Here is a 17,027-nt window from a genome sequence, read left to right on the forward strand (position 1 = left end):
GGTAATGCTTAAAAATATGTTTGGGGAATACACTAAATTGCAACTCATGCCACTACTGTATTTGGTACCAATTTCTGATGTATGTTTGTTGAAATTTCGACGAACTATCATCGGATTACCAACGAAATACCCAACAAATTTTTGTTGCCAAAATTTTGTCGCTTGTCCGACGCTCCTATTTTTGTCAAACTATTGACCAAGTGTTGTCGGACGATGTTGCGAAAAAATGCGGGCGGTTTTCGTCGGAATATCGACAAAAATCTCGTTAGTCTTGCGACGAACAATCAACACAAAACATTGGTAATTACGATGAAAACAATCATCGCACATACAACAACTTAGTTAGGTATTTTAATTGGTTCGTCACAATTGCGACAATGTGGAGCATGCTTGTTCGACGAAAATATCGTCGCACATACAACAACATTGTCGGATGTTGATTTCATAAGAGTCAAAAAACAAAGGATGCGAAATGGTGAATCTTTCGTTGTATCACGTAGTCTAAATATGAAGGATGTGAAATAGCGAACCCGTCGCTGTTTCGCGAAGCTAAAATAGTGATTTGCGAAATGGTGAATACATCGCTATTTCACGAAAGACAAAAGTGAGGATTGTGAAATAGCAAACTTGGTGCTATTTCGAAAGGAGGAATAAAATGGGTTTGCAAAATGGCGTCAAAACCTTTAATGGGACAGTGCACACATGTGGATCGATCCGAAAAGAATTAAATGTTGCGAATTGTCTTGAATACATTTGAACGAATTGTCTTGCGTTATTGCCTTGTGGTGATCAAGAATGCTGATAAGCAAAGATATTGCCTTGTCGTATGCACTGAATGGCTAATATTCAGATGGCTTTAATGCCAGCTTGTGTAGACGAATTGTGCGGATGAACTAGAGAACATTCAGAGGAATGATGACAGAGATTGTGATAAATGCCAACGACGAATGTTCTATCATAAGTGAGTGTGAGGTGTTTAAAGCTTGAGTGGACTGGGCGGAGTGTTGTCAGAGTGTCATTTTCTTGGTATCATATTGTATGCAAAGTTGTCTTGGGTGCCTTACGCAACATGGAAGCCAATTTCTGCTTCCATACTGACAAGAAATTAGTCCCATTTCTTAGATGATTCACAGACAAGAGGCTGAAAGGTTTGTTTTTGTTTAAGGATGAGCACCTGTACGAGCTTGTGAAGATGCTACTGGGAGATGAAATTGTCCATGTAAGTCATCACTACAAGACGAACATGGAGGCATATTCATTGATTGCAGCCTAGGGTTTCCAGTTTTAGGCTGAGGTGGACAAGGTGAAAAATGCCTTGAGAGTTGTAATTGACTCAAGGTATTTGTTAAACCTGGATAGTGTGTATGCTCGTGTGGTCCCAATGGTGGGCATTGTTCCTCAGATAGGGGTGGCTGGTCCGGTGGCACCGCTACCACTCATTCGATGGGCTGATGATGATTTGAAGGCAAGATGCAGAGCTCTTGCTTTCCGCGGGTGGTAGGCATTCAAAATTTTCAAAAGGTTGAAGCAACGTGATGAGGTTTTAGGGGTTCTTCATGAGGTGGCACGAGCAGAGGTGGGTCGAGAGTTGCGGTCAAGACCCTAGACTTCCCAAGCAATGAAGCAGCTCTCAAAATTCCACGAGGACCTAGAGTATAAGTCGCTTCTGGGTTAATCTTGCCATGGCCGTTGGAGTTTGTGTTGTCTGTTTGTATCTTTTTGTTCTATGTCTGTTTTCTCACCAATTCTGTATGTACGTGGGGATTTCTGCTAGTAGTTTTGAGGGAGAACTGCTATAAGACACCCTACATAAATATATTTTCAACACTATCTCATTGTATGAATTTTTTTAATAACTAATTTGACTATACTTGTTTATGCTTTATAGCACATCACTGGGTACTTTCTCTTGTAACAAAATGTTGAAGTTGGAAGGAATGCAAAACATGTTTGTACAATTTCATGACAAAATTTGACATAAAAAAATAAAATAAAAAACGTAAGAACCATAAATTTTTTGGGCAAACTCTGTGAAAGAGAGAGTTGTATGCTTGAGCCCATACAAGTTAGGCAATCTCGTGAAGGAGATGTATGCCTATGGACTTCATGAGAGATGATACAAATTTTCTGCCCCAAAAAGCCTTACCCACTCAATGTAAAAAAACACAGTACTTCAGTATGTGCATAAGTTGGCTCCTCGAGGCTTTATACAAGGGGTCATGGAAGTTCTGCAGTTAGTTTGACTGCTTATGTATCAAAGGACCTTGAAATTGGTGAAATAGTTCTAGAAAGTGGAGCACTGGTATAGAGTGATAGGGGTATTTGTTGCATAGACGATTTTGACAAGATGTCAGATAATGCATCTATTAATGCAAGGACATCACTTTTAGCTTGTGCCAATCCTAGCGGTTCACGCCTAGACTTTCATTTATTGATAATATCCAACTTCCTCCAACATTGCTTTCCAAGTTTGATATGATCTATCTAGTGCTTGATAAAGCCGATGAACACACAGATCGACACCTTGCAAGGCATCTTGTTGCATTGCATTATGATGAGCGTGAGGACCAGACACTGGATGCATTGGATCTCCCAACCCTCACTTCATATATCACTTATGCAAGACAACATAGACATCTTAAAATATCTGATGAGGCTGTAGAGGATCTGATATGTGGTTATGTTGAAATGCGTAGGAAGAACAACTTCCCCGGTAGTAGCAAAACGGTTATCACAACAACATCTCGTCAAATTGAAAGGTTGATAAGAATTAGTGAAGCACTAGCCCACATTTGATTCTCTGAGTGGGTTGAAGGGTGTGATGTGGCAGAAGCATTCCGCCTACTTTAAGTTGCACTTCAACAATTTGCCACCGATCATTCAACTGGGACCATTGACATGGATCTCATCACTATGGGAGTTTCAGCCAATGAAAGAATAGGACCAACCAATCTTGTTTCATCAGCTAGGATTATTATTATGGAAAAGATGCAGGCAGGGGGACCATCAACACGTATAATAGAGTTACTAGAGGAAATGCACAAACAGGGATCCAAGGAAGTCAACCTCAATGATATTTGCAATGCAATTGGAAACCTTGTGAGCGAGGGGTTCCTTACAATCCATAGAGATAATGCTAAGAGAACCTGAAGGAATTTTAAGGATGGTACAACACCCATATGATAATTAGTAACTGTGTATTTTATAAGACTGATGTCTTAGTGTTGTGACAAACTGTTTTAATATGCTCTGAGCATTATGCTCTGTAGTGCATCACTGGGTACTTTCTCTTGTAACAAAATGCTGAAGTTGGAAGGAATGCAAAGCGTGCTTGTACAATCTGATGACAAAAATTGACATAAAAAATATTTATTTTTTTTGAAAAAAAATGTAAGAACCATAATTTTTTTGGGCAAACTCTGTGAAAGAGAGAGTTGTATGCTCGAGCCCATACAAGTTAGGCAATTTCTTGAAGGAGATGTATGCCTATAGACTCCATGAGAGTTGATACAAATTTTCTACCCCAAAAAGCCTTACCCACTCAATGTAAAAAAATACAGTACTTCAATATGTGCATAAGTTGGCTCCTCGAGACATTTATACAAGTGGTCATGGAAGTTTTGCACTTGATTTGACTGCTTATGTATGAAGGGACCCTGAAACTGGTGAAATAGATCTAGAAAGTGGAGCACTGGTATTGAGTGATAGGGGTATTTGTTGCATAGACGAGTTTGACAAGATGTCAGATAATGCATCTCTTAATGCAAAGACATCAGTTTTAGCTTGTGCCACTCCTAGCGGTTTACACTACAACCCTAGACTTTCAGTTATTGATAATATCCAACTTCCTCCAACATTGCTTTCCAGGTTTGATCTGATCTACCTAGTGCTTGATAAAGCCGATGAACACACATATCGACGCTTTGCAAGGCATCTTGTTGCATTGCATTATGATGAGCCCGAGGACCAAACACTGGGTGCATTGGACCTCCCAACCCTCACTTCATATATCACTTATGCAAGACAACATATACACCCTAAAATATCTGATGAAGTTGTAGAGGATTTGATCCATGGTTATGTTGAAATGCGTAGGAAGGACAACTTCCCTGGTAGTAGCAAAAAGGTTATCACAACAACACCTCGTCAAATTGAAAGGTTGATAAGAATTAGTGAAGAACTAGCCCACATTCGATTCTCTAGTGGGTCGAAAGGTGTGATGTGGCAGAAGCATTCCACCTACTTGAAGTTGCACTTCAACAATTTGCCACCAATCATTCAACTTGGACCATTGACATGGATCTCATCACTACAGGAGTTTCAACCAGTGAAAGAATAAGACGAGCCAATCTTGTTTCATTAGTTAGGATTCTTATTATGGAAAAGATGCAGGTAGGGGGACCATCAACACGTATAACGAAGTTACTAGAGGAAATGCACAAACAAGGATCCAGGAATTGAACCTCAATGATATTTGCAATCCAATTGGAAACCTTGTGAGCCAGGGGTTCGTTACAATCCACAGAGACAATGTTAAGAGAACCTGAAGGAATTTTAAGGATGGTACAACACCCATATGATAATTAGTAACTGTGTATTTTATAAGACTGATGTCTTAGTGTTGTGACAAACTGTTTTAATATGCTCTAAGCATTATGCTCTGTAGTGCATCGCTGGGTACTTTCTCTTGTAACAAAATGCTGAAGTTGGAAGGAATGCAAAGCGTGGTTGTACAATCTGATGACAAGAATTGACATAAAAAATAAATATTTTTTTTTGAAAAAAAATGTAAGATCCATAATTTTTTTGGGAAAACTCTGTGAAAGAGAGAGTTGTATGCTCGAGCCCATACAAGTTAGGCAATCTCGTGAAGGAGATGCATGCCTATGGACTCCACGAGAGCTGATACAAATTTTTTGCCCCAAAAAGCCTTACCCACTCAATGTAAAAAAACACAGTACTTCAGTATGTGCATAAGTTGGCTCCTCGAGGCATTTATACAAGTGGTTGTGGAAGTTCTACAGTTGGTTTGACTACTTATGTATCAAAGGATCCTGAAACTGTTGAAACAGTTCTAGAATGTGGAGCACTGGTATTGAGTGATAGGAGTATTTGTTGCATAGATGAGTTTGACAAGATGTCAGATAATGCTTGTAGCATGTTACACGAGGTTATGTAACAACAAATAGTGTCAAATGCAATGGCTGGGATCATAACATCTCTTAATGCGAGGACATGGGATTTAGCTTGTGCCAATCCTAGTGGTTCACGCTACAACCCTAGACTTTCAGTTATTGATTATATCCAACTTCCTCCAACATTGCTTTCCAGTTTTGATCTGATCTACCTAGTGCTTGATAAAGCTGACGAACAAACATATCGACACCTTGCAAGGCATCTTGTTGCATTGCATTATGATGATGAGCCTGAGGACCTAACATTGGATGCATTGGGCCTCCCAACCCTCGCTTCATATATCACTTATACAAGACAACATATACATTCTAAAATATCTGATGAGGTTGCAGAGGATCTCATCCGTGGTTATGTTGAAATGCGTAGGAAGGACAACTTCCCTGGTAGTAGCAAAAAGGTTATCACAACAACACCTCGTCAAATTGAAAGGTTGATAAGAATCAATGAATCACTAGCCCACATTCGATTCTCTGAGTGGGTCGAAAGGTGTGATGTGGCAGAAGCATTTCACCTAGTTGAAGTTGCAGTTCAACAATTTGCCACCAATCATTCAACTGGGACCATTCACATGGATCTCATCACTATGGGAGTTTCAGTCAATGAAAGAATAAGATGAGCCAATCTTGTTTCATCAGTTAGGATTATTATTATGGAAAAGATGCAGGCAGGGGGACCATCAATATGTATAACAGAGTTACTGGAGGAAATGCACAAACAGGGATCCAACGAAGTCAACGTCAATGATATTCGCAATGCGATTGGAAATGTTGTGAGCGAGTGGTTCATTACAATCCACAGAGACAATTTTAAGAGAACTTGAAGGAATTTGAAGGATGGTACAACACCCATATGATAATTAGTAACTGTGTATTTCATAAGACTGATGACGTCTTAGTGTTGTGACAAATTGTTTTAATATGCTCTGAGCATTATGCTCTGTAGTGCATGGCTGGGTACTTTCTATTGTAACAAAATGCTGAATTTGGAAGGAATGCAAATCGTGGTTGTACATTCTGATGACAAAAATTGACATAAATAAAATAATTTAAACAAATAAATAAATGTAAGAACCATAAATGTTTTGGGCAAACTCTGTGAAAGAGAGAGTTGTATGCTCGAGCTCATACAAGTTAGGCAATCTCGTGAAGGAGATGTATGCCTATGGACTCCATGAGAGCTTATACAAATTTTCTGCCCCAAAAAGCCTTACCCACTCAATGTAAAAAACAATAGTACTTCAGTATGTGCATAAGTTGGCTCCTCGAGGCATTTATACAAGTGGTCGTGGAAGTTCTGTAGTTGGTTTGACTACTTATATATCAAAGGACCTTGAAACTGGTGAAACAGTTCTAGAAAGTGGAGCACTGATATTGAGTGATAGGGGTATTTGTTGCATAGACGAGTTTGACAAGATGTCAGTTAATGCTTGTAGCATGTTACACGAGGTTATGGAACAACAAAGAGTGTCAATTGCAAAGGTTGGGATCATAACATCTCTTAATGCAAGGACATCGGATTTAGCATGTGCGAATCCTAGCAATTCATGCTACAACTCTAGACTTTCAGTTATTGATAATATCCAACTTCCTCCAACATTGCTTTCCAGTTTTGGTCTGATCTACCTAGTGCTTGATAAAGTTGATGAACAAACAAATCAACGCCTTGCAAGGCATCTTGTTGTATTGCATTATGATGACGAACCTGAGGATCAATTACAGGATGCATTGGACCTCCCAACCCTCACTTCATATATCACTTATGCAAGACAACATATACATCCTAAAATACCCGATGAGGCTACAGAGGATCTAATCCATGCTTATGTTGAAATGCGTAGGAAGGACAACTTCCCTGGTAGTAGTAAAAAGGTTATCATAGCAACACCTCGTCAAATTGAAAGGTTGATAAGAATTAGTGAAACACTAGCCCACATTCGATTCTCTGAGTGGGTTGAAAGGTGTGATGTGGTAGAAGCATTCCACCTACTTGAAGTTGCAGTTCAACAATTTGCCACAAATCATTCAACTCGAACCATTGACATGGATCTCATCACTACGGGTGTTTTAGTGAGTGAAAGAATAAGATGAGCCAATCTTGTTTCATTAGTTAGGATTCTTATTATGGAAAAGATGCAGGTAGGGGGACCATCAACACGTATAACATAGTTACTGGAGGAAATGTACAAACAGGGATCGAAGGAAGTCAACCTCAATGATATTCACAATGCAATTGGAAACCTTGTGAGCTAGGGGTTCGTTACAATCCACATAGACAATGTTAAGAGAACTTGAAGGAATTTTAAGGATGGTACAACACCCATATGATAATTAGTAACTATGTATTTGATAAGACTGATGTCTTAATGTTGTGACAAACTGAAGGAATGCAAAGCATGGTACAATCTGATGACAAAAATTGACATAAAAATAAAATAATTTTTTTAAAAATAAAATGTAAGAACCATAAATTTTTTGGGCAAACTCTATGAAAGAGAGAGTTGTATGCTCAAGTCCATACAAGTTAGGCAATCTCGTGAAGGAGAGGCATGCCTATGGACTCCATGAGAGTTGATATAAATTTTCTGCCCCAAAAAGCCTTACCCACTCAATGTAAAAAAACACAGTACTTCAGTATGTGCATAAGTTGGCTCCTCGAGGCATTTATACAAGTGGTCGTGGAAGTTCTGCAGTTGGTTTGACTACTTATGTATCAAAGGACCTTGAAACTGGTGAAACAGTTCTAGAAAGTGGAGCACTGGTATTGAGTGATAGGGGTATTTGTTGCATAGACGAGTTTGACAAGATGTCAGATAATGCTTGTAGCATGTTACACGAGGTTATGGAACAACAAAGAGTGTCAATTGCAAAGGCTGGGATCATAACATCTCTTAATGCAAGGACATGGGATTTAGCTTGTGCCAATCCTAGTGGTTCACGCTACAACCCTAGACTTTCAGTTATTGATAATATTCAACTTCCTCCAACATTGCTTTCCAGTTTTTATCTTATCTACCTAGTGCTTGATAAAGCTGATGATCAAACAGATCGACGCCTTGCAAGACATTTTGTTGCATTGCATTATCATGATGAGCCTGAGAACCAAACACTGGATGCATTGGACCTCCCAACCCTCACTTCATATATCACTTATGCAAGACAACATATACATCCTAAAATATCTAATGAGGCTGCAAAGGAATTTTAAGGATGGTACAACACGCATATGATAATTAGTAACAGTGTATTTCATAAGACCGATGTCTTAGTGCCATGATAAACTGTTTTAATATGCTCTGAGCATTATGCTCTGTAGTACATCACTGGGTACTTTCTCTTGTAAGAAAATGCTGAAGTTGGAAGGAATGCAAAGCGTGGTTGTACAATCTGATGACAAAAATTGGCATAAAACAAATAAAAATAAATAATGTAAGAACCATAAATTTTTTGGGAACTCTGTGAAAGAGAGAGTTGTATGCCCGAGCCCATACAAGTTAGGCAATCTCGTGAAGGAGATGTATGCCTACAGACTCCATGAGAGCTGATACAATTTTTTTGCCCCAAAAAGCCTTATCCACTCAATGTAAAAAAACACAATACTTCAGTATGTGCATAAGTTGGCTCCTCTAGGCATTTGTACAAGTGGTCATGGAAGATTTGCAGTTGGTTTGATTGCTTATGTATCAAAGGACCCTGAAACTGGTGAAACGGTTCTAGAAGTGGAGCACTGGTATAGATTGATAGGGGTATTTGTTGCATAGACGAGTTTGACAAGATGTCAGATAATGCTCGTAGCATGTTACACGAGGTGATGTAACAACAAACAATGTCAATTGCAAAGGTTTGGATCATAACATCTCTTAATGCAAGGACATCGGTTTTAGCTTGTGTTAATCCTAGCGGTTCATGCTACAACCCTAGACTTTCAGTTATTGATAATATCCAACTTCCTCCAACATTGCTTTCCAGGTTTGATCTGATCTACCTAGTGCTTGATTAAGCTGATGAACAAATAGATCGGTGCCTTGCAAGGCATCTTGTTGCATTGCATTAGGATGACCTTGAGGACCAAACACTGGATGCATTGGACCTCCCAACCCTCACTTCATATATCACTTATGCAAGACAACTTATACATCCTAAAATATCTGATGAGGTTGCAGAGGAATTTTAAGGATGGTACAACACCCATATGATAATTAGTAACAATGTATTTCATAAGATTGATGTCTTAGTGTTGTGACAAACCGTTTTAATATGCTCTATAGTACATCGTTGCGTACTTTCTCTTGTAACGAAATACTGAAGTTGGAAGGAATGCAAAGCGTGGTTGTACAATCTGATGACAAAAATTGACATAAAATAAAGTAAGAACCATAAATTTTTTGGGCAAACTCTGTGAAACAGAGAGTTGTATGCCCGAATCCATACAAGTTAGGCAATCTCATGAAGGAGATGTATGCCTGTGGACTCCATGAGAGATGATACAAATTTTCTGCCCCAAAAAGCCTTACCCACTCAATGTAAATAAACACAGTACCATTTCAACCTTGTTTAGTAAATTGGAAGGATTTTATAGTAGATTTGACGATTAATGGGAGTTGACCAAAATATAGAATGCAACACTTACAGTGGATTTGCTGGCACTTGCACTTGTTCGTAATCTCTCTCCCTCCATTTTTCAATTTTCGGTTGGCTGGATGCTCTGTGGGCGGCTTGGTATTTCAATTGATCCTTGCAGTCATTATGCCAATGGGGGTTCTGTTGGGATTGCTTATAGAACTAGGTTATGCCTTATGTATCATAGCCCCAACTCTCTGCTCCTGCACACACGAGATTCAAATAAAAACGAGCCAAATAGACTAAAAGTTCATTTTTATACTTTCAAAATAAAATTTTATATTTCAAATTTAAAATACAATTTGGAACAAATTATTGTCCTTCATTTTAATATCGTCGTCGCCATTGATATCAGTCAGAATATCGACGGAATAGCAACAATAATTATTGTTCTTCAAAATTTCAACGAACGTCGAGGACCTGTTTAAAAAAAGTGAAAATCTCACATTAAATTGAAAGGTACCCGACAAAACAATATGTTAATTCACTTTTGTTGGAAAATTTCATCGTATTTTGACCTCAAATGAGTTCGTGTGCTATCAATTAGAATCTTGGATGAAACAATTTGACAACTATATAATAAGGTCAAGAACAACAAACAAGATGTTGTAAACTTCAAGTATGATGTTGCAAGGTGAATGTAATTCTTTTTATTCACTTGCAGTTAAATTTTAGGTGTGTTTCGTAATATTTTTGTCTCAATCCTATATGATGCTTTGACAGTAGGTGTAGTCTTTAAATGTGCCACCCTATCATAAACTTGACACAAATTGTGTTTCAGTGAGCCCATAGTAAGTAACAAGAGAGGGAAGTGTGGGCCTAAATAAATTTAATTCTAAAAGTTTGGCTTTAGATCTATGATTGTAGAAATTTCTTAGATCATTTTCACACTTGCAAATTTGAACCAATGTAATGAAAGACTAGAAGTGGAGATAGCATCTAGACCATCAAGTCATAGACCAGGATAAAGTTATTTGACAAATTACACAATTTATATGTTGTCTTACACTAATAATTGCACAAGATTTTAACCTAGTCACGAAGGACACAAAAACACGAGGGAAGATGACGGGTATACAATTTTAGCCATTATATTATTACCCCATTTTGACTTGCATATGAGCTACTATGAGATTAAATGTTTAGGTAAATCAATCAATTGACATGGAGATTAATTTTTTATTTGCAAAACTATTTTGACATTATGTATGTGGATCATGAATGTTGATCACATGTATTCTCCTCACCATGGTTGCTCCATATCGAGAATCTTATAAATACAAAACTAAAGTTGCAATGATATCGTTTGGCAAGCATTTAAAATGGGCATAATCACAACTTCCTAAAATTTTCTAAGAAAAAGAAAATGTATTAGGATGAGGGATATTGCTTGTTATGGAAGGTGTTGAAGCTCAAACCATGCAAACAAATGTAGAGAAACTTCATAAAAAAAAAATCTGCTATAAGGACTTCGATCATGCGAGACGGGGTTTGACTATGTAGATACCATGACAAGGTCTTCAACCATGTAGGAGCATGTTTCATTTGGATATAGTTATGAAGCCTTGTCAAGTTCAAAAAAAAGAGATCATAACTATCTTGATTACATCACTACAATCAATCGCATGAAGAAGTACCAATGATAATAAATGTTCCCTCCAATTGGGTACATAAAAATGATGCAAGGAATTATAGTTAAAGGAAAATATTAGTGTCATGTAAAGCATAATAAGCATATAAATATTGTTAAAGATACCATCAAATAAGGAACATAAATCATGAATAGCAATAAATAACATCATATAAGTTACAAGAAAAGAGTAATGAATATCAATATATAACATCATGCAAGGCACAACAAACATGTCAAGCATTATATATGAGCTCAACAATTAAAGTGCATAAAGCCAAAGGGATGCAATATGTCATTAGGGTTGCTACCAATCTTAAGACAACAAAATTAATTATTTCTAAATATGAATCTTGTAATCACAACAAAACATGGCATGTAAGAAGTAAATAGACAATAGTAACATGTGAAAATATTACAACCTCCTGTTGTTCTGTTGCAGCACTCTGTTGACACCGTTGACTGTAAACTTGTGGGGTCCCTTATGTTTGATGTCTCTTTTGATGGTTCTAATGACAACATCACCTAGACAGTGGTTTCTCGCAAGCAGAAGGGGAAGTCTTCTCCCCTTCCCCAAACCCCCCTTTGTCGGGGTTTGGGTGTCTCTCCCCCTCCATGATCGAGGTTTTTGGTGTTCTCTAGTTTGATAGGGCTTTCTTTTGCCTGTCTGACTGTGTTTTGTTTCTTACTACCTTTGGGCAGTTGTTTTTGTTCCCAACATCATGTTTTTTGGTGTTGCTTGTTTTTTGTTGATAGTTTTTGACTATGTTAAGGGTTAGCACCCTAGTTAACGTTGCTTTACTAATAAAAAATATGTGGAAATATTCATATGAGTATGAATATGCCTAGAAATAAAGTCATATAATGAGAATGATAATGCAATAATTACACATACAGATATAAAAGGGGAATAAGTACAATATAATGATAAACATTTTGTAAATTCTTGTGTACCACTAAGAGTATGAGTAATAGTAGTTGTTATATCAATGTATTATATTAATTAAATATTTTATCGGTTTTCCTTTTGAAGTAAGTAAACCAAAATCACCTATGTTAAACTGGGAACTAATAATGAAGGGTTACAACCAATTAGAATGAATTTACTATGTAGCTTCTCTTTAGTATTTGGTTTCTTGGGATTATCATTGAAAATCCAAACCATTGACCTAAAAATCTTTGTGAATAATGCTGCTATTGGAAGTTTTCTTTAGTTATCTTTAATATTCTCAAAGATTATCTAATGCATTAACTCTTCTTTCATCAAGTGTCTCAGGCTCTTGTAATAAATGATCTATATGTAGTATCATAAACAATGTTGTGAGGAAAAACATGCAACTAAGAAATATCTAGTTCAAGGGGTATAATGAGCTTTGTACTATAAACCAAGTAAGGTGCACATCTAGTAGAAATCCAACTAATAGTCTAGTAAGCCCATAATATTCATAACATGATGTCTACATATGCCCCATGGGCCTTCTAAAGAGCAATAGATTTCTCATGATCATTGAGGCATCTAAGAAATAAACCATTATAATTGCTTCTATAAAGTACTACCTCAATGATCAAATGTTTGGTAGCTCACTCACATAGAAAAATATGCCTATTATTCAAATGGTTGAGGGGAAATGCCCCTAAACTAAGGTAAATATACATACCATGAAAATCACTTCTCACCAATCACTTTAACACAAACCAATAAATTTCTTATATAAATAGCTATTCAAATCTATAAATAAGCAATGTAAAATGACAACTACCATCATCCAAACTTATAAACGTGGTCACAAATACCATGACATTTGCATCCATGTTGTCCTTGTGAGCAATAGCAACAATTGTGAATGAGACATGATAATTAAGAAGTTGTAAAGCCAAATCATTTTCAATCAAACAACTTTGGTGTTATAACCACCAATAACCCATAGCCACCAACTATAAACTATCATGTATATCAATATATATAACTTTTAGGGAAATAAGTATGCACAATCATGCAATCAATACCTCATACTAGGATTTATGGTTGCCAGATGAAAAATTTAACTAAAATGACAAATGGAATCACATCACTTGAGGGTGGTATTTGTTAGTTAGAGTAAAAGGGTATTTATCTAACTAGTTGTTTGATTACTTAGGCCGCTTTTCACATTAGCTACTTAAGCTTATTTAGTTCATGTGCTTTTTTATGTCTCGGGTCATAGGATGACACTTTGTGGTCTCTTTTTATCCTCATTTAGGGTTTTCTCTAGGGTTGATCTTTTCTTTTTCTTTTTCTTTTTTCAATTTTTAATAAGAATTTTGTATTGTAATTTATTATATAATTCAATGCACATTATGATTCATTATATTCTTGGATCAATTATCTCTTTGCCACCATAGCTTTGGTATTTATCACTTTGTGTGGTAGGTGTTAGATTACAGGTTATCTTTGAGAGATGTAGGGTTGAGGAATCAACTAAAACATGGTATGAGCTCTAGATTTGTAATTATATGTCCTATATTTGAGAGATATCGAATTGAACAAAAAAATGATGCATTTAATAGTCAAACTAACCTCACCATTGCATTTGGAAGGTCAAAAAACTTTCAGGTTGCTTGTTTATTCATCAAAATCAAAAGTCAATTTTTTTGAGACATTGTTTGGTAGACACAAAATTCAAGGCATTGAAATCTGTATGGTTGGACGAATTTGTATGAGTTTACAATGTTACATTGTCTATTTTTCATTAAAGCCTCACCCTACATGTGGAGGTACATGTAGCAATGAATGCATGATTTTTCACCACCATGGTGCAATTTCTTGTTTGAAATCACATTTTTAATGAGATTTATCATTTTTTGATGCTTTTTTTGTGCAAACTATAAATTTTTGGTAGTCCAAGGAATATTTCATCTACTACGAGCATATTTTGTTTGTTGATGTCTACATGTTATCATGTTGACATTAGCCCGTATGAACGACACACCTAGCATAGCCTTAAACCCTAGTTTTGCCCTAAAGATCTTTATTTTCTATTTGGCATAACTTGGGCATTTAGTATCCACATTTGATAAATGAGATATCATTGGAAAGTCGGGTTTGAACAGTTTCTAGTTGTGAAGATATTTAAAAAAAAAATTGCTGGTACATTTTATTGCTTGTCAAAGTTAGATATCCATTTTTGTCTTTCAATCTCGTAAATTTTGTCAGTTTCTCCACTTTTTGTGATGTTGATTGTAGTGATAATTTAGTCTTTTTTCAAAACACTTGATATAGTTGTTCAATTGAATCTTAGTAGTTGTTCATAGTGCATGACAAGATTGGTATCGCTTTAATGAGAGCTTTATGAAATTACATAATGTGTTCTATCTTATTTGTTTCAATATTTCTATTTTAAGTTGTTGTCGCATTGTGAAGTGAGCCATTGATAATACTTGATTAGAAAATGAATGGTTTTTGCAATGGTTATTGTTGTCGTGTGGAATCCTTTGATTATACCTTTAGATTGTAGTGAGAGCTTGACATCTTTTCTTCTTCTTGGTTTGGAGATCATGATTTGATCCTTCCCTTTGGGAGCTCTACCTTATTTATTTCAATATTTCTATTCTAAATTATTATTGTTGTCTCAATGTGAAGTGAGCCATGGATAATATTTGATTAGAAAATGAATGGTTTTTGCAATGGTTGTTGGTGTCGTGTGGAAATCTTCGATTGTACCTTTAGATTATAGTGAGAGCTTGACATATTTTCTTCTTCTTGGTTTGGAGATCATGATTTGATCCTTACCTTTGGAATTCTTGGTGTTCAATTCTTTGATTGTGTTAGGGCCATGAAGGATCTCCAGTTAGGAGATGGTTATCACAATAACTTGAGAGCTTGGTTACACACTTTAGTGGGATCTTTGGCAATGATGTAGTTACATCTTTTTTTTGATGTATGGTTATATCTTCATGTGTTTTGGAGATGGTGACATTTTGGTTTACCATGGAAGACTCTTGAGTCTTTAGTGAGGTGTTAATTTATGATATGTTCATTTGGAGCATATGATATCCTAAGGGGAGATGTTAGGTGATGATGTCCTGACATGTTCTTGATTTTATAGTTTAAAATTTGACAATGGTCTTGTTGGTTCTCTTTAATTTTAAATATTACACTTTCTTGGCTTCACGATTTTTTAGGTATGCATTTGAAGTTAGCATGGAATGACTAGTGAATGCTCATGGATACTAGAGAGACTTTGGTTAGGATAAGATATCTGTTGTTTATGGAGATTGTATATTGAGATGGTTTACTCTTTGATGATAATTTTAGTATAAATATTAAGGAACCTACACCTAGTTATGAATGTGAATCCATTATGGTCCCGAAAATAAAGTTTTCATTTATTGTCGACTTCTATTGCTTAGCGTTGTGTCAACATAAAAATATTGTATCTCACTCCTGATCTACTTGACAGGTGAATGATTTGAGAGGTATTTTCCACCTAATTATGGGATGCATTCTTTATTTTGCATCTTATCTTCTCATGTGATTTATTCTTGAATACAATAGTTTTGAGGACTTGTTGAGAAGAAGATGAATGATTTTATGGTTTTTTAATGTTCTCCTTGTTTTGGTATTGAGATATGGATCTAGTTTTAAGGACTTATTTGCCAAGGTACAAGAAATGGTTTACAAATTTTGACATATTCCCTTTCTTGTGGTAATGGTATGAGAGATTTATATCTATTGCTACCTTGTTTTTTATTTGATTTGAATATTAGATGTTAATATCCTTTCAATTTGAGAATAGTGAAGGAGATGTTATATTAGACAACTTGATACATGTTAGTGTGGAACAATGACATGGTTTGATTTGCAAGTTCTCTCTTTGGTCCTTCTCTTCTTCCCGGATATTTGTATTCACATGGTTGAGTGTTTAGAACTTAGGAGAGATATGAAGACTAGTGGTGAGAGAGGTGTTGTGGCATATTTGGTACCAAGATTTGCATATCATTTTTTATTTCCTTGACACCACATAATAGAGGAGTTAGACACATCTTCTATGTTAAGTACTATAGATAGGCTTGGTAATATTTGATCTATTTTTCAGATTTGACGTTACTCGTGTAGTGAGAGTTTTTGGACATATATTTGGTTATCCTCTTTGATATCTTGATTTGCTAATTACTAATGTGATATGAATCTTAATGTTTCATTTATTTAGGATCTATGAGTTTTGCAATTTGCAAGAGTGTACAACCTATTGACTGCAATGGAATGACTAGGATATGGATTACCCATATCTACAAGATTGTTTTAGTTTTAATGAAAACTTTTTTATTTGACCTTGTATGTGGTCATTTATGTATTGGTATGTTACATTGAGATAGGAGGATGGATATATAGATACTTTATAGTAGTTTAGAGTTGACATGTTGATGACATGAAGTCCTATCTTTGATTTGGTCCTTCTCATGGATTTTATGTAATGATGTAATGAAGTTATAGTTTTCATTCTTATTCTAGTCTTTTAACTAGAAATTATGTAACTAGTTTAGCTTCTCTATGTCTTATTGTCAATTTAGGTTGCCAAGTTCAAACTATAGCTACTAATTTCAAC

The 17,027-nt window shown here is 36.1% G+C and overlaps 1 protein-coding gene and 4 pseudogenes across 1 annotated transcript; all 5 read left to right on the forward strand.

Annotated features, from left to right (window-relative positions):
- The first annotated feature begins 2,165 nt into the window (after positions 1–2,165).
- On the forward strand, positions 2,166–3,150 carry LOC131034824 (DNA replication licensing factor MCM4-like; annotated as a pseudogene).
- Positions 3,151–3,258: 108 nt separating this feature from the next.
- On the forward strand, positions 3,259–4,620 carry LOC131034825 (DNA replication licensing factor MCM4-like; annotated as a pseudogene).
- Positions 4,621–4,954: 334 nt separating this feature from the next.
- LOC131034826 (DNA replication licensing factor MCM4-like) lies at positions 4,955–6,016 on the forward strand (annotated as a pseudogene).
- Positions 6,017–6,425: 409 nt separating this feature from the next.
- LOC131874629 (DNA replication licensing factor MCM4-like) lies at positions 6,426–7,487 on the forward strand (annotated as a pseudogene).
- A 92-nt stretch (positions 7,488–7,579) lies between these two features.
- LOC131855798 (DNA replication licensing factor MCM4-like) lies at positions 7,580–8,400 on the forward strand. The gene is made up of 2 exons (XM_059217412.1): positions 7,580–7,591; positions 7,828–8,400. Exons 1-2 carry the CDS (start codon positions 7,580–7,582, stop codon positions 8,398–8,400), a joined length of 585 nt encoding a protein of 194 aa, XP_059073395.1.
- Positions 8,401–17,027: the final 8,627 nt, after the last annotated feature.

The sequence above is a fragment of the Cryptomeria japonica genome, chromosome 3 (genome assembly GCF_030272615.1).
Source record: "Cryptomeria japonica chromosome 3, Sugi_1.0, whole genome shotgun sequence".
Lineage (NCBI taxonomy): Eukaryota > Viridiplantae > Streptophyta > Pinopsida > Cupressales > Cupressaceae > Cryptomeria > Cryptomeria japonica.